This window comes from Candoia aspera, chromosome 1 (assembly GCF_035149785.1).
Source record: "Candoia aspera isolate rCanAsp1 chromosome 1, rCanAsp1.hap2, whole genome shotgun sequence".
In the NCBI taxonomy this organism is placed as follows: Eukaryota; Metazoa; Chordata; class Lepidosauria; order Squamata; family Boidae; genus Candoia; species Candoia aspera.
Window position 1 is genome coordinate 318,715,541 of NC_086153.1, and position 21,439 is coordinate 318,736,979.

Here is a 21,439-nt window from a genome sequence, read left to right on the forward strand (position 1 = left end):
TACCTAGTGCTGGTCATTGCACTGTTCCTGGGCACTTCTCTCCTTTCTCCATAGGACTCTGTTGAAAACCCTCCAGACCAGTTTTGCAAGTTCCCAAAGTTTCTTCATTTTCCTGCCCAGTACTTCATTGTGCTTTGCAATGTCTAAACTAAGTCTTCCTATGTATTTGTCCCATATGCATTGATAGATTTGTCAGTGGGCTTAAATACTTGGTAGTCTTTCTGTTACATTCTCTAAGTACATCTCTAAGGTGATATACATCTACTGATAGACTGTCAAGCCGATAGATTGCTGCTTTGATTCCTCTCTACAGGGGATCTCCAGTCACCACCACCTATTTCTTTCTCTTCAGGGCACAGATAGGAATCTTTCCCTTTGCAGAGTCCACTTCCTCAGTCCTTGAGAGTTGTGGCAGCTGTTCCTCATCCAGGGGTCTAGAAACATGATCAACAAAGGAGTCTGGAAAATTCTGAAACTCAAGAGAATAACAACTCCTTTTAACAGGCTGATCCTTTGTGTCACATTCCACCATCCCCTCCATTTCTTGGTAAAGTTTTTCCTCCCTGTGTGCTTTCCTGGTATGGTCTACCTAGTGGGGCTGACAAGTAATTATAGGCACACCTTGGTACACCCATGCTCTGTGAGCTGCACTGGTTCCCAGTACGCTTCAGATGCAATTCAAAATGCTGCTTTGCCACATATGAAGCTCTTCATGAACCAGAGCCAGGTACTTGCAGGACTCTTTTTCCCTCTGAATGTGCCCATCCCAAGAGATCTGACAGACTGGGCATGCTCTGGGTTCCCTCTATACAACAGTGTCATTTGGTGGCAGTCGGGAGGCATGCCTCCTTTGCTGGGATGCCTGCCCAAAAGAACAGCTTCTCCTTGAGATTTGTATAGCTGCAACCTTGCTGGTCTTCAGTGAGGCCTTAAAGGCCTGGTCTTTAACATACTTAAACAAGGTTGACAGTAATGTATACACCCAACCCTTGCCTGTTCTAGATTGTAATAAGGGTATGACTAGCTGAGGCCAAGAGGTGGTACATCTTTGTTTAAAAGATTACATAATAACAGCTTCTGTGAAAGAGCAGCAGCCACATTGCTTGCGAAAAAAAATCCAACACGGTCTCAGAGATGGAAAATAAAGATAGGGAGATTTTGGAAAAGAAACTGCTTTGGTCACCCTTAACATGAAATAACTACTGGACAAGAAACTAGTTTTCTCTATTTCTCTTCCAAGAAAGGTCGTTCCACATTTTTATAGATTTGAAGTTAACTGCTTGGATACAGGTAACATTCAGCAGGGCTGTTTTTCTGTCTCTTTCATTCAATATGATAAATCTTGTAAGTTAGAGCAAAAGAATTCCAATTCCCCCACCCCCACTGGTTCACCTAGCCAACATCATTCTCATGTCAAATGAATTAATAATGTGGAAACGTGTTTTATACATCGCCTGAAATAACCCCAGAAAAGTGTTCCTAATTACTAAAATATGGTGAATTGATTCACATTATATACATATACATTATATACAGATACAGCACATTATATTCACCTCGATTGGTATCACATTATATAACTTGTATGATTAAAACCAAAAGCATATGAATAGTGCCTTCTTGAACTATTATTATGTATGAACTGTGTTTGCTGCTATCACTGTTAGTTGCTATTAGATTCTTAGTGGACTATTCACAATCCTGTTTAGCAAGTAGCCTGGTGCAGGGGTTATAATTTTATATAGCAGAGTGAATGCAGCAGAAAAAAGTGATTTTGCTGATAAAATGCCCTCATTCAAAACTGAAATGGTGAGAGAGAGAACTAGCTCAAATAACAGTTTATTAATAAGGCTATAATTTATAAAAGATAGTACAGAGTATATATCCAGCAATTCAGGTTTGGTATATTTAATAAACATTCTGTATTAATCACATTCTTTAAAAATTACAATTTAAAAAGTCAGCTAAGGATGTAAAGAAATGGAGTGCTTCTACAGCAGCTTTCAGTCAGTGAGGGCCACAAAACAATTACAGTATAATTTTTGGGGTGGACATATCATTGAACACATCAGATAATACTCTGTAAGGTGGTATGATCACTCCTTAGTTACAGAAAGATTAATTTTTTCCCAGAGGCCACCCACTAGGCTACTAGCAGGATTAAGATTAAGTAGCAGGATTGCTTAATCCTGAAACTACTATCATATCATACTACAGTATATCTAGAATATATACTGTATTCACAGAGTTGGAAAAGAGTCTGAGCTTGTTTATTAGAGCAAAACTAAACATAAAATCAAAGTGACTAAATTTGTGTTGCTAATATACTGCATCTGATAGAGTTTGTCTGCAAGCAGAACAACATTTCTTGGAAAAAAATTAACTTCCTCCTGCTTGCATCCCTAAAAAAAAAAATCCATTGTGGAAGATTAGGGGATCATTTGGACCAAATCTGGAGAAGATACAGGACAAGAAAGGAAATGTTTAGTACTGTTATGTGAACTGAAACTCCTTTGCATTAGTGTTGCCCCACAATACGTAATGGAGCCATTATAGTGCTTTGCATTTTGATTTAAAAAGTGGGGGGGAAGGGGGAAGGAAAGATGTATAAGGTTATCTTTATAAATGGAGAATCCACATCTGTAATCAAGCAATAACCAATAACATTTGTGTCTTGTGCTAAAAGAAGAAACATATAATTATTTTACGTTAATCTATTCTGTTTTATCCAAAATTATTTTTTTACAGATTAAAAGCTTTTATTCCTACATTCATATAGCCAGTCACAACAAGCATGTTTCTTCAATATCATGCTACAATTCTACAAAATTTGAGATTTGAAGACCTTCATGCTTTACAGATACTACAGAATCAGTAATATTTGTATGAAGTTGGGGATCTTTTGCATTTTACTCAAATGATATAAAAAAAAGACAGTTATCAAACAGTCACATCCTTTTAAAACTCCTTTTTGTATCTGGACTTATGTATCACATTAAACCACTTTTCTTACTCTTCTGTTGACCGGCTTTATAATATAACAAAACATAAATTATGATTTAGAAAACTCGGTATCTGGATTCAAATACTGCACTAAACAAAAATTATGCACGCACACACACACACTGTATACACACACACACACACAGTATATTGCTTAAATTTGACTAGTATGTGACTGTCAAATCTATTATTAATTTTGCATAGTTTTACCTATCTTCAAAAAGGTCTGTAATAGATTTTTAAGTTTCCCAGGAGATTCCATTATGAAGATCTTATTTTATTTCTGCAATGGAAAAGAACCAGAATATATCTTGGATGCTGATCTGTGTAAGATGCTATTTCCACAGAAGGAACACAGTCACATACATGGGAAAATTGATCCTTTCACAGCTCTTTAAAATGCACCCAGAATGTAATAAGGTTCTCCTGCATGTGGTTGTCAACCTATTGATACTTTTTCTGTAGTCATAGTTGGGATTGAAGAAATATCTCCTATTCATCCCACTACTGCTTTGCACATTTCAAAAGTGATTTAAAGGACATGCTTCAGACCTTGCATAAGCACAGCACCTCCCTGTTATTAATTAAAGCACATGCAATAGAAAGCTGAGAGTAAAAAATTGGGAGGGGGAGCAAAGGGAAGCTAAAACTATTTACACAGTATTCTTATGAAAAAAGCTGAAGTGAAAAGACAGATCTAAAATCTGTAAACTAAAAATATATTGCTTACGTAGCTAAAGCTTGCTATGAAAGACACAAGGTCTTATTGACTCATTTGTAATATTTAATTTTACAAACTATGAAGTCCTTCACTCACAGTGGAATGAGGTTCACTGGAAGGAGCAAAATTGTACTTTATGTTAGGTTTCAGCTCAAGTGAAAATAATAGTTCAGGAGTTCTTGTGTTTCAGTTTAACAACCTGATTAAAATAACAGGAAATTTCTGAAAACAATTTATAAACAATTTATACAGATAGTCCTCACTTAATGACCATTCAGTAAACATTCGAAGTTATGGTGGCACTGAACAAATAGTACTTACTGGGCACTCCTTGTCAGCAGCAGGAGGAAGAAGATGGCAAAGGCCAGCTGGGCATGGCAGGGCCAGCAGAGCACAGGGTGGTGGACACGGCTGGGGCTTTGCGCTATGGCACTGGGGTGGCTGACTGTGGTGCGGGGCTTGAGGTGGCACTTGGTGGTGGGGTCAGTGCTGGGGCTGAAGTAGAGGACTGGGGGCGGTAGCTGGCTGAGACTGCTGAAGGCCCCAGGCCTCTACTTCAGCCTCAGTGCCAGCCCCATCACTGCCACCAAGGAGTGCCATTGTGCAGGGTGGCCAGAAGGGCAGAGATGGGGGGAGATAGGTGGGGAGAGTTGAAGAGGAGGCACTCCCTTACCTTACCGAGGCTCGGGGCTGGGAAGTCCAAGCTGGGAATGGCTTAGATTGTGGTGAGTCTTCACCTAACAGCCGGTGGAATTCGGTTAACAATGGCAATGGGGACTGCTGGGATTGAAGACTGTTCTGGAAAGCTTTCTTCTGAGCTAAATGTCACCATCTCTACTCTTATTTATCTTTATCTTGTACTGTTTTTACATTTGTATTGTTTTAGTGGTTATTTTTATTTACCATAGATGGTTTAACTTGCATCTTTTCTATGTAAGCCACCAAGAGGTTTTTTTATTGTGGTGTCATAGAAATATGTTAAATATATAATAATACATAAATTGTATGGAAAAAAGAACAAGCCCAAGATGTTGTATATATAGCATAGGGCCTGGATATCTGAGAGACCACTTGTCTCCAATAGTTTCTGCCTGCCCAGTATGTTCCAGCAGAAACGGTGCACTCCAGGTCCCCTCCGTTAAACATTGTCATCTCGTGGGACCAAGGAAGTGTGCCTTCTCTGTTGTGGCCTCCACCCTCTGGAATAGCATCCCCCCAGAGATATGGATGGTGTCCTTTCTCCTAGGGTTCCATAAAGCTTTGAAAACCTGGCTTTGGCCCCAGGTGTGGGGCTGATGTTTATTATTTAAGGCCCCTGTTTTGTTTTGTTGAATTTGTTGTTTATTAGATTATTTGTCTGGGCTGTCTATCTGATTTAATGTTTTTAGCTGTTTTTATGCTTTTTTCTAGTTCTGTAGGCCACCCAGAGTCCACTGGAGTTGGGCAGCCAATAAATTTAAAGAAATAATAAATAATGTTACAATATTAAAGCACTGTTAAAAATTAATGGTTTGAAGGGCTAAACTTTCTCCCTGCTGCCTGCTTTTATGATCAGCTCTCCATTTCCTAATTATTTTTTCCCCCAAATGATTTGAAAATCCATGGATCTATTCTTAAGTTCTTTGTTCTTGGGCAAAGCATTTTTTTAAAGTGGAAGGAAAATAACTTCTGTGATAATATTCTGATTATCTCTAGACAAGGGAATACATTATACTCATTGCAACCTACTCACTGTTCTATTTACAATCTTGGTATCAATTATCAGTTGTAAGGAATGCCTACCTTAATAGACTCAGACTCACAAGCAGGAACTTAATGATATCTGATTTATTAAAGAATAGTATGCAAATACAGAGAAAGCTGAGAATGAGCAAAAGCGCGCCAAATACAAACTAAAAACCCTCGGCTCAAATGTAATCCCTCCCCTCGCCCTGTCGTTGCAAACTCCCCCCCCCCCCAGGTGCTGGTAACCGTTTCTGCTGATGTCCTGGGAAAGGAACCTTGAACACACAAGATAACCCAAACACATTCCAATCCAGCTGCTAACATATAACAATCCCACGAGATGGAATCCTCCTCCCCTCCCAGACGAAACACGCATCAGCCAAATGACATGCGAAACGTTACGATGTAACGGCAACATCGGAACGGTGAACATGACATCAGTAATATTTCAGATAATACTTCATGAATCTGAAGTTCACAAAAAATTATGCTGCAATAAATGTGCCACATTTTAAGGTGCTACAACAGTTTTCAGATGAACACATAATCCTTTCAAAAACATATAAGGTATCTCTAGTTTTCATGTATCTATCCTTTCGCTACCCTGATTGTCAATATAACACAGCAGGTAAAGCATTGTAGTGTTTCACACCAATGTATGGTTACAAAGTACTGTGCTTAGACTCTTCCGTATGACAAACTATGTCACAAACAAGGTCACGAAGAAAACAGATGTGCATTCCGGTATGAATTTGAGAATGGTAAGCACAATTCTTTTTTAAAAAAGAGAATTGAGGGATTTAGCTGTCTTTAATATCTTTAGAAATGTTCCTTTCTAACTAAAATATGGTATTTGTGTACACCTCCATTTTAAAATTCTGTATGACTTCAAAGGATTTTTCACCCAGAATATTTCAAACAGAATTGTTCTTCAATTAGTTTCAGTGGGATTATCCCTGTTTAATAGGCTGATGGAGAGCCACATTACAAAAAGTAAACTATAAAGTTTCAGGTTTTAGAAGACATTGGAAGGTACAGGACAACCATAGGATATAGTGTAGGATTTATATTTCTCTCTGTGTGTTTTTTTAGGCTGCTCACTTTAAGTTTACTTTTTTCCTCGACAAAGATATATTTTCTATTCCATCATAACGCTTTGTCAAATGAAGCCATATGTTTTTCCCAAATGCAAATCAAACATAAAATGGCAACAATAAAGCTGTTGTTGTTGAAGATATAGTAGCCATTTTTTTCCTTAAGAAATGGATACCTCATGCTAATGACATCACAGCTGAACACATAGCTTCCTTTTCTAAAACATAAAAGCAAGAATTCATGGGAAATGTTCTAGAAAGAAACAAAATCAGTAAGAAAAAAGAAACCAGAACATTTGCTGGTTAAAATACAAGGTATAATGTAAACATTAATATGCTGCTGCTTCATAAAAGATCTGTGCAAATAAGCAGGTTTACACATAGTTTCTTAGGAACTGGGAATATAAATAATATGAACATCCAACTGCAATTTGGTTGAAGTTTGTATGAACTGCAATACTTTTCATATGTTGCTTATTATAGTGACATTCCAATTCCAAATGAAATGCAATTTGCAGTTGATCACAGTATTTATATATTTGATATGAAAGAATACTAATCGCAATTAATTTCAGTTCTCTCGCCAATTTTCAGCCTGTTTGTATCCAGAGGGTGGCAGCTAATCCTCCTCTGAGCAAACCTATTCAATGGCTTTTGCTACCTTATGCTTCAGCATCTGCTATACAGTACCTAACACTTGGGAAAAGTTGGTGAGAGTAGTCAGCTGTATTGTATAACACTGCTAAGTTGCTCACGCTGCACTTGTAACCACTGTTGTGCAAAACAGTTTTCCCCAGTGGAAATACTACAGGAGAACACATGGTTTAGTACCACTACATACAGACTCTCCATATATCCAACATAACATTACTTTCTTGATACTAAAAGCACTTACCTGAAAATAGTGTTACGGTATTCAGTGCAGTATATTGGTGCCTATACTGTACAACCAGGTTCTGATGGCATCCATTTGAATGTTCTTACAAAGTTCATATGTAAAATTGCTGACCTCCTAGCAAAAGTAATTGATTTGTCCCTCATAGCTTATTCAGTGCCAATGTAACACCAATTTTTAAAAAGATGCAGAAGAGATCCAAGAAATTGGTTGAAATGGTAATGAATGGCAATTTAAAAAATCCTTCTGTTGGGAATTCTGCATAAAGGATCTTGACGAGTAAGCAATGAGCAGAACAACACTGCAGACAGTGCTGAATTATTGCAAGTGGTAAATACCAAAAGCAATGTGAAAAATTTCAGAAGAATCTTTTTAAAATGAATGGTCAACCAAATGGCAAAAGTGGGTTCAGTTTAACTAACAATAAAGTGATACGTGCTGAGGCAAAACACCTAAATTTCACATATACACTGGCTGCATCTAAGCTGGATCTTGGGGTCTTAGTAGTTCACAAAAGTAATTTCTTAAGAAATGGCTTCCAGAATCAGACCCAGGGTTTGAAACTTTGCCAGCAGTGATTATTCAGGAAGGAATTAGTTATTTCAAATCCTATTTTTTATTCTTTAAGTCATTCATTTATATTTTATCTTTCTTTTGTCATAGAATTCAAAACTGCAGATCAGAATTCCTAAGTGGGCTTTCATTCAGAGAAAGTCTACTAATATAGAGCAGGTGACTGCATCACATGCCTTAAAACTATGCTTTGAATGTTGCAGGAGGTTAAAAGTATTTATCTTCACTGTGCACAGAATTAATATTTTCATTGAATTGAGGTTCATTGAATTCATTAATTTTTATTGAATTCCCATACTCCAAACCTTTGTTTTAGTTACTTAGCTCAGACTTTGTCAATACAGATGTGAATTTAATCAATGTAGTCTTTTCAACCCCAGGAAAAATGACTGAACCAAAACAATGTTCTTAAATTACGAGTTTGGAGAATGTATGTATGTATGTAGGTATGAAGGTATCTTTAAGAAAATCATTATAAATGTTAATATTTCTCCATCAGCAGAGAATGGTACCCTTAGAAGACTGTAAGGTTTGGGGCAAATGTTTCATGATCCTTGCAAGTTGATCTAAGAGCTGTTTTTTGATCAAAATGGGTAAAATGTTTAAAAGACGTAGAGAGGTTACTCATTCCAATGATGCCAACAGGCAGGATTTATGCAAATTATCTCAGAACCTTTGGCTATGACAGTTGGAGAAATAACTGCTGTTTCTAGTTTTCTAGAATCTGTCTGATTCTCAGGAAATTTCATTTGCAACTTTACTCAGTGTGCACAGTCAACTGAAATCCACAGAGTCTGGCTAAGCAAAGTTTCCTAGCAAAAGGTGCATGTATCAACTACTAGGTTATAACCTTAACGTTAAATTCCTATTTTGAAAAAAAAACCCCACAAGTGTCAAAATATGAATGAATGTTATGAAATGAAAACCCCACATTCCTGTAATTTTTATCTGCAGGTCCTATATATTAAACAATTTCAAATAACGAAGTCACATTTCTTAACTTCTTGTAATTGTACTTTCCACTTTAAATATTCCATAATGCTCTACAATTCTAGACACTTTATTATAATTGTTAATTTAGGGATCATTATTAACATGGTATATTTAAAATAATTGTGAAAACATGACCATCTTCGGATTCTGGTGGTATATAAGTAAGATATATACAATTAAAAGATACAGCTTAGAGAAGTAATTTGAGGTGCATTACTAATCTCTGGAAAATGTTTCTAAGACTGCAATTTTTCCACAATTTGCTTTGAACATGGTGATAATTAAAGGTGCTCAGAAAGGTCTGATCCCCCAACACTTAAAAGATCCTATAAATATAATTAGATAAGCACATAAGTAATCTTTGCTTATGTATTTTTTGTTTGTTTAAATCAAAGACAGACATCTACATATTATATGATGGAAGAACAGGCAGTATAGTACCTTGTCATACCTTCTACATAAACTATGTTGCTTTCAGAGATAAATCTGAGATAACCTCAGAATTATATAAATCAGAGCAATATATAATGGACAGGCTGATATAGTTATTATTTGTATTTGCTGTCCTCACGTATAATGAATTTATGGTTGGTTTTTATATATAAGAAAGAAAACTCCACTGCTGCTTATGTTCCAGCATTCTATCACTTCACAGTGCCCAGTCTAATTTCAGTACTACAGATGACCAAGGCAGGTGAGAAAACTGCATGAAGCAGTAGATAGGAGATTATAATAAAGGAATAGAGTAAGGTTACATTTTTGTGTATCTTGTTTTGTAAAATTTAGACTGCTTACTCCATGTTTTTACACAGGACAACTATGTGAACAAATAAACATTGTTGTTTCCCCAAATGACTTAACTGACTCCCAACTTTGAGGCCCAATCCTTTCAAGTGGAAGAACTGTTCTGTACCATACAGGGTAAAATTGCTTTACTGTATACAAACAGCTATTTCATTTTCCTCCAGTTAGAAACAATGTATCATGCAGTAAGCAAGAACAAAATTTTCTATATAAAAAAAACTAACGTGAGAACTGTCAGAACAGAACACAGACATAGGATTACTATCTCAGTGTGAAAGAGGTTTGCTTAGAAGGGGCATTTTCCAACTGAATACTCTATGATCCAAAATCCGAGGGTTTACTGACAGATCACCTGGACACACCCACACACACACAAAATGAATCATAATAAAGCTCACTTAACCAAGATGGTATACTTCAAACATACAAGAATTGCTCTATCTTTTCGAAGTTCAAATCTATATATTTATTCATAAATACTGTCTCTAAGAAAACTTTAATACATCTCAAACAAACTTCAGAATTTATTTATTTATTTGGTTAATGGATACAAAGGATGGATGGATGGGTAATAGAAAGAAATTAAGGTCACAGCAGTCTCAGTGGGGTACTCCTTCATATCTTTGGCTTCTGCCATTGGCAATGGTTGTGGAAGTCCATAAGTAACTACATCAGACTTGAGATCAACCTCAACATTACCCCCAATACTGTTTGATCAACATCTTCATAAACTGTAATCAAGTTCACTGCATTCCCCCTCCATTTTCCAAAGAGGAGTTGAAGTCTGTTCATCTTTATTTTCTTTCAAGTGCTTTGCAACTTTATAAAAGGTTCAGCTTTAATAGTATCACAGTTCTAATATTTTAGTAAATGACAACATAAATCACCAAACGATTTGTCTTAAGAGAAATCAGAGTTCTTGTTCCTTTTTTGTCTGATAAATCCGCATGTCCAAAAATTTTTGCCCACTGTGGAGATACCAATTGGTGTGATATACTATTACATAAATTTGCAGAGGTAACTGTCCTCCACTGATCACCCTATCTCTTTGGCAAGAAAAAAACACAAGACAGCTGAAATAACCAGATGTAATCTCCCTCTCTCTCTCTCTCTCTCTCATTTGTATAGCCACCCATCTCACATACATGACTCTGGGTGGCATGCAGAGTTAAAAACACACACACACACACACAAACACAAAAGTAACCAAAATCATAACAACAAAAGACCATTAAAACAATAAAAGGAGCAAGAGAACAAATCTGTGTTAATGAGAGGCCAATATGATGTACTGTAATGGAATGCTGGATAGTGCTGCAGGAAAGTAAGGCTTTAAAGCCATATTAAGTGAAACTTACTATATTTTATTGGGTCTATCTTTCTAGAAAAGATGTAAAGGTGATAGAGATTTATCTCAGCCATACTAATAAACATTTGTGTCCCCAGATTAACTACAAATGCCTTCAATCAATGCCAGCCTTGTTCTACTTCTAAGCAGCTGATTGGAATCACCACCACATAAAAAATGTCTAAACAGCCAGTATAGGAATCTTCTAATCCATGTTACCTGTTTCATTTGGATTAGTTACATGAAAGAGGACAAAAATCAAGATGTAACATAACAGTCACTGTATTTGATCAGCTTAATTATAACTGGTTCTTCATCTTCTCAGATGGAAAAGTTGGTCTCACAGAAATCACTTAGGTCACCTTTTTTATTGGTTTCATCATCCTTTGCATTATTAAGATGGAAGTGACAAAGGCATTTTGTTAATGCACACGATAGTTATGTACATGTCAAAATTCAGTGCTACTTCATAGCACTATATTTAAAACCTTCAATCTGAAAATGTTCCGCCACTTATAAATTGCTAGCTGGGGGATAAATGCAATATATTACTCACATTAATTAAATCTCCAACTTTCAATAGATAACGGACGACAGCAACACATTTCTTATTTGAAAAGCACCGTACAGAAATGAAGCAGTTCCCTGGCGCAGAGAAGTTATTGTGGCAGTCTACAAACAAGCTTTCTTTTAACGCGTGAAGTGCTTCCCTCAATCTTCCCATAAAACGTATGGGGGGACTTCAAATTCAGCACACCTTTTCGCTCCAGGCCCAGAAAAAAGGTGGTTTCATTTTTAAAAATTATGATGACATGACAGCCCTTTAATCTGAAGAGGACCGGCGGAAACTGACCATTCACTGAGGCGGGCGGCGCGCGCAACTCCGTCGTCGAAGCTTTTTTGCCTCACGGTATTGTCCGCATCCGGGTGAAGAAATTTCCGTGGCAATTCCAGGGGAAATCGGTCCTTTCCCGGAGAGTCAGTCAGTGGGCTAGTCGTTCATTTGTTTCAGATGAAAAGCGAGGGCTTTTTAATCGCCATAGACACTTCGCCACAGGGAGCTCTTCCTCTCCCGTCGCGCTCCTCCTCATCAACACAGTCACCTCTGCGGCCCGTCCAACAGCTGGGGGGAGAGGCGGGAGGAAGAGCCTGTCTGAGTGATTTTCTCGCCCAATGAGGCCGCGCGTCGTAGTCCACTGACAGGAGCGGCGCGCGTGGCCCAACGGCTCCGCCTCCTCCTTCTCTGGCCCGTGGGCGTGTGCACGAGGCGGAGCGGTGAGGGGTAGCATGTTCGGCTGCGAGTGAACGGCTGGTTTGGGTGACTGCGCGAGCGAAGGAGCGCGCTCGAGCGAGAGAGAGCGGGAGAGGGCGCGAGTGAGCGGGCCATGGCCGGAGCTCAGTGACTGACTGACTGACAATAGAAACGAGCGAGAGCTGCAGGAACGCCCGCAGTCCCAGCAACAGAAGAGGAAGGCCGCAGCCGCCAAACGAACCCCTCTCATTAGGTCTCGCCGCTCCTTCTTCCTCCCCTCCTCCTCCTCCTCGCACCCCGCAGGCAGCTCGGGCCGCGCTCGCTTGGCGCCCCTCCTTTCCCCAGGCCGACTCGCCGGGAATGTGAGAGAAGCAGCCGCGGAGAAGAAGGAGGAGGAGGAGGCCTGGCAAGCGGCAGTCGGGTCCTTAGGAGAAGAAAGGCGGGAGAGGGCCGAGCCCGGAGCGTTGCATGGGACCGAGTGGAAGCCGCCGCCTCTCCTGACTCCGCCGCCAACGTCGTTTTGCGCTGGGGAGGCCGACGAGGCCTACCAAGCTGCGGCTGCTGCTTCTGCGGCAGGGAGCGCACCGCAGAAAGAGAGAGGGAGGGAGATACACGCGCCGACTAGGCTTGCCGCCTTCGCGTCAACCAGGGATCGACCCCCTCCTTTTCTCTCCTCCTTGTCTCCGGATTCTCTACCAGGAGGGATCAAGGTAACTTCCTCACCAGGCCAGGGGAAGCCGACGACCCGCCTGCCGACAGGGAGGAATGGGGGAACATTACAGAGGGGGCGGGGAAAAGGGAGCCGGTGGAGGGAGAGCGGCTCAGGGTTTTCTGCACAGAACCCGGCACGCGAGATCTTTTAGGACTTGATCTCTTCCTTCTTGGGGGGCATCTAGTACAGGGAACAGTAAGCAGCTGATCGCACCATGGCATTGGTGTCTCCTCTGTTATCAAAGGGTCTCTTTCCTTTTAATGTCCTTGGTATTTTTTCAGCCCCATTTCCAAATTTTCCCTTCCCCCAGTCTCTGGCGACTGCGACGAATCAATCGCTTTTTACTAATCAAAACCTTTCCACCACCTCCTTCACTTTAAAAATAATGTTGCTCAACTCTGCACTATCTTGGTGGTGGGGCAGGTCAAATGCTGAGGTTCACCATAATAAATAACAAAATTTAAATGGCAGTTATTCCAAGACTAATTTGTATTCCTATTTTTAAAGAATGAGGTCCTGTCTTAGAAGATCTGAAGGGGGGAACCCCTCCATGATCAGTGTTTATCTATGAACGCTGCCAAGGATGGTTAAGTTAGAATTAGGCATTAATAATTTATAAAGCAGGAGAGAACCGTTACTAAATTTATAGCTGAGAAGTGTTGATAAAGCTTCTTGTTGACACAAGGATCCTGCAGCTGATTGAGGAGTTGTCCATTCATATGGTGAGCAGGTTCTGTTTCTAGACTGTGGGAATATTTCTGGAGGGATAGAGATACTGTATTCTAAGAATTATGGGCAGTGCAAAGATGAACCATTCTTAATAGGTTCAGAACCTAAGACTGTAGTCCAAGTACATTTGGAACTAAGATCTGTAGAACTTTTGGATTAAATGGCTGGAATTGTGCTGTCTATATGGCAGTATTTGGGGGGGGGTTCTGATTCCCAGTGAAATAAAGGTATTTTTGTTATTCTTTGAAGAACAGTTCTCTCTGTTCAGTATGCATTAGGTGCTGATTTCATACAACTAAAATACTGATAGCAATGTCACTCTTGCAGAAAGCCTTATATATCATTTATGTAATAATTTTAAATTGACAACTATTATAATAATCCAATATAACTATATTTTCATGCTAGTCTATGTAACTTGGGATAGCAGTGACCATGAGAATGATGACTTGATAAAGTGACAATGGATGTTGATAAATCTGCTCTTTCTAATGAGCATCTGTTGATATGATTCCTTGTAGAAGTGGAAAAATAGCTCTTATGCACACAATTGTGGTTTGTGCTTCTTAAACTTTGATTGATATGTTAGTTGTCATACTAAATGTTTATAATACTCAGATATGAAGATTCCAGTTTGATTATATATATTTAAATTAGTGTTCAGAAATATTTCCTCACTGAAAAAGATTTGTGTAGGTGTCTCATTGTGTGGTCTCATTGACCTGATTAAATTTACTAAATAAATAAATCTTACAGTGATTTTAGTGAGATTATGTACAATATGTAATTTTCCCATTATACTTGATAATCTGCCATGGGCAAAAGTCTTGTTTTAAAAGCTTGGTAATATATTTTTAATATATCATCTCAGACCTTTCCTCACTGAGTTTCTCTACAAGTAAGGAGGAGGTAAGGTAATAAACAGTTTTGTTAGAAAAATTAGATCAGGAAAAGATAACTCGTAATTATTTACTGAAAAAAAACTCTGAAACCTGAATAGTTCAATAGTGGAACATGTTTATTTAACGAAACTGTTAATTCTTTTCCTGAGGATCTCTAAAGGTAGTGGTTCTCAACCTTTCATATCTTGAATCCAACCAGTCACTTTATCAGAGAACCTGCATCTTTCCATCAAAGAAACAAGCCACTTTTTTCTAGGAGGACATTCATATATTTAGGCATTATAAAAGATAATAAAAGATTTTTATTTTATTTAGCCATTCTGTTACTATATTTACTTTTCCATCTTTATCATTATTATCATCATTATTATAAGGTGGCAGCACACAAATGCTTTCTCCCAGATCCTGAGGAGGGATGAGCTAAACTTGTCTGAATGCCAAGGTGCTCTAAGAATCTCCTCAGCCTCCATGTGTTGCCATATAAATGATATGCTTTTGTTTGAATGGACCGAAAAAGGTAGAGGAGAAAGCCCCTAAAATATACATCAAGGTGAGAAGAGGAGCCAGTTGAAATGCTACTTAGTTATGAGTTTGAAAAGACTAACCCTGGGTATATCAGGATGTCACTGCTGCAACTTTCTTTTCCTCTTTCCCAGGTTATTCCCTACAGTTTACTCAACTGATGTAGTGTGGTATGGTTGGCTCACTGAGAAGGGTGACCTGGTGTGACATGCCAGAGTCTAGGAAGGAAGCAGCTAATGGGCTGATAATGCTCATAGAGATAAGACAGATGAAAAGCAAAAGTAGAAATCTGGTCCAGCAGCTCCTCCCAGGTCTGAAATAGCTGTGAGGGGCATCATAATGGGTTTTGGAGCACAAGTAATGTGGGGTGGGGTGGATTTAAGAACTTGACTTGCAACTGACTTAGACAACTTCTGTGTTCCAACAGCATAAGTCTAATTGAAAATCACTATCTTAAGAGAAGGCTACATAATGATGAAACAGCTTTAGTTTCAGGTTTAAACGGGAGACTATGTACCATCTAGTATTTTCCCCAATTTCTGTGAGGCAAAAAAGAAAAGTAGCATAATCAGTAATGGATATATTAACTATCTAATTGTTTTAGAGAACTTGCACTGAAGATGTACTTTTGCATAAAATGTTGTTGGATAGGTGTGCCTTGAATGTGGCATTTTAACATTGTGGTGACTGGAAGGCACATTGATCTTTTGCCAAAATATAATAATTGTAGAAGAAAAGTATGTGTTACCTATTTTAAGATATTACAGACTTGTTTTCTCTGCATTGTTAGGGGCAGATGAATGTAATATATGCAAGAAAACTCTATCTCAAGAAAAGTGTATCTTAGAAGAAGGGGAATACAGTGGTAAAAAAATAAATCCAAGACACAGAAAGCTGAGATACTTGTATATCCAGACAACATTGGAAAGTTCAGGTGGTCCCTACTGTTGATTGATAGATCTGACTAGTTGCTTGCAAGATAGTGTAATCAGAACTGGATTAGGATAATGGGGCTTAAAATAAGGTTACTGCATATGCCCAGTGTATTAAAGTCACTCTTCCTCAAATATATTGAGTTCACCCTTCTTGAATTGTCAGCATTGGCCAAACTGGCTGGAGAATTTTGGATTAAAGTCCACACAACTGGAAGGTATGCAGTTTGAGGAAGGATAAACTAAACTATACACAGTAGTGGAATATTTCTTGGTACTGTGATCTGTAAGATAGAGTGAAACATGGAGAGATTAGGATTTTTTTTCCTTAAGACTTATTTGGGAATAATGTCTGTTCTTTTTAGTAGGGATATGTCCTCAGCACCAACCACTCCTCCATCAGTGGATAAAGTAGACGGATTTTCTCGGAAGTCCGTCAGAAAAGCTAGGCAGAAGAGGTCGCAAAGCTCCTCCCAGTTTCGGTCTCAGGGCAAGCCTATTGAGTTAACTCCACTGCCTCTGCTGAAAGGTAAGGCTCTGTAGCCCTTTTAAATATTGGGAAACAATTTTGTCATGCAAACTCTGTTGTGTTTATAGGTTTGAATCGTATTTGTTGTTTACTGAAAGAAAGTTCACTATGCATCATGTGTACAGATAGGCTGTACTTTAAGAACCAGATATTGCAGGCTCACCTGCTGCTTGTAAAATAGCTGCTATTTTATTAGGAAGTGCAGGGTTTGTAAATTATTGCTTGATCATAGCATCCAACTATTTTTGAAACATTTAATCTTTAATAAGTTTTGTAGCTTGTTGTTAGTTGCCGTCAAGTTGTTTGCGACTCAGTAGCTTAAGCAGAGAGAAAATGTGTGAAAAATATAAAATTATGGGGAATGTTTGTTTATTTTCTATTCCTGGCACAATTTTACTGTCAAGTATTTCAGCCTATAGAAAACTACGGTCTTCACTACATGTTACATTTTGTAAATATGGAAAATAGGTATTAGAACATTCTGTTTCAGTTATTTGAACCTGCCTTCATTTTCTTCAGCAGCTGCTCACATTTTCCCTTCCATCTGGTTATCCAGTTCACTTGCAAAGAGCAAGGTATAGAATGTTTAATAATTCAACAAGGATGATGCATCCTCATTTTGCTAGACTTAAGCAGAAAAAAAGTTTATATGTACCTCACATACGGTAATGAAAGTAGTCTGATCGTGACTTTGTATGGCAGAATTGACTTGTGAACATACATTGTTGCTGAAGAGAGGCTGGGTCCTTAGTCAAGCTCAAGCTTTATCACCTTTTCTACTTTTAAACAAACTTCAGACATTGGAGAAGAGGGCTAAAGGGTATATTATCCTTTCCCAGTGCCATATAGTGTGTCCTAAGGCAAAGTAGTCAGATCTTATGAAAATCTTATTGCAGTTGCTTTGTAGGCTTTCTCCAGTTTTCTCTGTGTGCATATGTATGTGCAAAAAACACTTCTGTTGGGACTGACTCATTATTGTAATATTTTGAGGGGGGGTGCTTTGCTTGCAACAGCAGCTTTTGGGAGGTGCCTTTGCATAGTTCTATTAAAACACTGCAATCAAAGTTTTTGCTTTAAAATATCTGACTTCAAACTGTTTTGGTTGGTCTTTATGGCTTTGTGTTAAATATTGCCTTTGAATATTAAGTATTTTTAAAGTTTGTAGCATAACATTCCATGTGAAAGTTGCATTTTACATAAGTGTACCAAAACCAAAATGCTTAGAATGGAATGGGTCTGACTTGCCCTTAAGGTGGGTCAAAAAACATGCAATTTGACTGGTCAAATGATGATTGAGACTAGCGAAATAATATAAGAGAAGGTGGTGGTAATTACAAAACTCTTGCTTCACAGATTTATAATGGCTAATCAATATTATGACTTAATTATTATGAATAATTTATGGATTGATACAGATACCAAGAATTTAATCTGGAACCTTCTGCATGCAGGATACTTTATAACTGAGTACATTTTGCAAGTGTCATTGCATGCCAGCAGTTTTTTGAGAAAGTGAATTATTTTTTATTAATTTTTGTTTAGTACCACGAGAATATTCCAAAGGTATATTAACATTGAACTAAAACAGACTGACCACCTCCATAAACAGAATAATTTTTAATGTGGAAGTAGTACTGGTCAGGAAATTTCTTCTTGTGATTAAAAAGGGGTAGGATATTTGTGTGTGTCTAGTCCCTTGTGCAATTGGGTAGTGAAGACCATTGACTTCTTCTATAATTGTTAGAGAAACATGGCACATCCTTCATAAGAGGTATTCTTGATTTTATAGAATATTTGTTTATTTATGGGGGCTTATGAGGTATTTGATCATGGACAACATTTGATTTGGCAAAATTAACTTGAAAAACCTTGAATGCTGGCCTTAAAGCTGGATTTGGGAATTACTATTTAGGATTTTTTTCTTGGTCATATAATATGAATTCTGAGCTACATACATTGTATAATTTCTCAGATCTCTATAATGGAGAAAGTCATTCAATTGCTGGGATAAGAGTATGTTTCTGATTTCTCAATACCACCATTACATTGCACAAGGCTGAATAAATATTTAATAATAGAGTTTAGTATTTCTTCAGTGTTCAAAATATACAACCTACTTAACGGGGATGTGGTAACAGTTGCTGAGATAATGTAGTTCTATATTATTGTTCCTATGAGGGGGGACCCTATATTCATGATTAAAAATTGAACTGTATTTTCATTTATAATTCAGTCTACCAATTGCTATATTCTAGAGGTGACGGACTCGTCCCTGGGGGAGCTGGGGGTGTTGACGACCGACAGGGGGCTCTGGTGTGGGCTGGTCCATGAAGTCACGAAGAGTCGGAGGCGACTAAACGAATAAACAACAACAACCAATTGCTACATTAAATTTGGTTTCAAGTTCTTAACGTTTAGGAAAAGATTCCTACTTGAGATTTACAGATTTAGGGCATCACAAATTTTCAGGACTTCAGCACAAATTTGTAGATAAATTTTGTTTATTAATAATAAACGAAGTACATGCCAGAAGCAGTTGAGGACAGCAGTGAGATAGATTTTGACACTAGGGCTGTGATTTACTCAGTGGATAACTTGTACAGATATGTATGCTTGATATAGCAATTTACCTTTTAATTCTAGCATGTTTAGCCTGAATTATTGATCACCTGCCAGAACTTCATTGATTTACAGAACATTACATATTTAAAGAGCTAATAATTGTGTTAGTGGCAGGTATAATTATGTCATTTGAAGAAGGAAGACTACTGAACTTGCAGATTCATCTCTGTATTAATTCTGCATTCTAAAAATAAATTTACAAATTATTTCAGGATTCCCTCTCTTGTGGAAAATATGTTCGATACTCCTGAAGTTATATTGCATGCATTTCTGATTTGATTATCATGAAATATTTCTTTCATGATATCAGAGTTATATTAATTGCTCAAATGAAAAGCTTATGGTAGAAAATGGGCAGAAAGAATAAGTAGTTTTACTGAACTCTTATCAGAATTTTATTCAGTCATAGAATCTTTCAGATAAGCTCAGAAGATCTGGTTGTGCTGATTTTAACACTTTCCAGCAGAACATAGTCACAGAAAGTTTGTTTGTATAAGATTTATATGGCCACCCATCTTAAACAACTCCAGGCAGTTCACAACAAGCAAAGTTGTAGAAATAAATCAGCAAACCTGGACCGGGAGTTGGAGTGGGAGTATGTGAATATATATATTTTTTCCATTTTCCTCATTGTTTTTCTGAGCCTTTTATGATTCTTCACATTCTTAGTTGGTACTGTTGGAAGAGGTTGTATAGAGATTTAGGTTTTATGAATTGTGTAAATGAATTTATTCAAGCAAAATAGCCTAGCTTAACATAGATGCTGATGGGATTTGACCTAAGACTGATTAGCTCAGGGAAGGATATTGGGTTTCTGCTGGATGGCTTGAATAATTTTATCCAGTGTCTGACTGCTGTGAAAAAGGCAAATTCCATATTGGAAATAATTGAAGATACTAATACCAGTATCACAATACTGATATAAGCCTGTATTATGCTATCATCATTCTGTATCTCAAGCAAATATATGATGCAGAATAAACTTCTGCAACAACTCCTGTATAAGGACACATTACAACATTTGAATCTTTAGCTTAAAAAGATTACAGGTCGTTATGGTAGGAATGTATTATGCACAGTGTAGAAAAGGAATATTCCATATGAGAGTTGGGAAGGAAGATTTTCTGAAGGAACCACATTTCATTTATTTATAGACTGTTTTGGTGTTAATATCTGGTAAGAATGTTGCAGGAAGGCCTGTGTAGTGTTCCGAGTGGGGCCTGACAAAAATAGAATTGAATGGTCTCGTTAATGTGTTCCAAAAGGAGATTTGGTTTTTTAGCATCACACCATTGGGTCATGTTCAGTCTCTGATTCTTTTCATGATTAATACTACTACTGCCATGGCAGGCAAATCTCCCCTATCCTGTAATTATGTCTTTCATTTTTCTCCCCAGATGCAGGACTTTACACTTCTCACTGTTAAATTTCATCCTGGTTGTTTCAGCCCACTGTATAAGCTTCTGTAGATCTTTTTAAATCTTTGCTTTCTCTTCTGAAGGGTTAGCTACTTCTCCTATTTTTGTGTCATCTGCAAATTTGATAATCATCCCCTCAATTCAAGTCATTAATAAAAGTGTACAATCTAGAGCACTTCATTCAGTACTGCTCTCTAATCTGATGTGGAGCCATATGTCAGTACTTTCTGGATGTGAATGTTCAGCCAGTTATGAAACTGTCTAATAGATCTATCATCAAGTTTATATTTTACCGTTTTATTAATGAAGACATTATAAGATATTTTGTTGAATGCTTTTCTGAGGTCAGGATATACTATGTCAATGGCATTCCCGAAATCTATTATACTTGTAACTCTCTCAAAGGAGGAGATAAGGCTCATGTGACTTGACTTGTTTGTGACAGACCTGTGGTGGCTCTTCTTAATTGCTGCATTCTTATCTAAATGTTCACAGATACTCTGTTTAACAATCTGCTCAAAGAAGTTGCTCAATACAGATGTTAGTTGACAAATCTGTAATTTTCTGATCCCCCTCTTTTCTTTTCTTAAACTTAGAGGCAATTGCTCTCTTCCATTCTTCTGAGACCTCACTGGTCCTCTAGGAGCTCAGTTAGCAGATTTGTG

The 21,439-nt window shown here is 37.9% G+C and overlaps 1 protein-coding gene across 2 annotated transcripts in view; it reads left to right on the top strand.

Moving 5' to 3' along the window:
• Positions 1-12,447: 12,447 nt before the first annotated feature.
• Positions 12,448-21,439, top strand: part of PPP2R5E (protein phosphatase 2 regulatory subunit B'epsilon) — an 81,274-nt gene continuing 72,282 nt past the window's right edge. The window contains exons 1-2 of one of the 2 annotated variants that reach the window (XM_063290437.1): positions 12,448-13,118; positions 16,571-16,734. In XM_063290437.1, coding sequence (XP_063146507.1) covers positions 16,578-16,734 — 157 coding nt within the window. In that variant the 5' untranslated portion in view covers positions 12,448-13,118; positions 16,571-16,577. The remainder of the gene's footprint in view (positions 13,119-16,570; positions 16,735-21,439) is intronic. The other variant, XM_063290438.1, reaches the window with a different exon arrangement.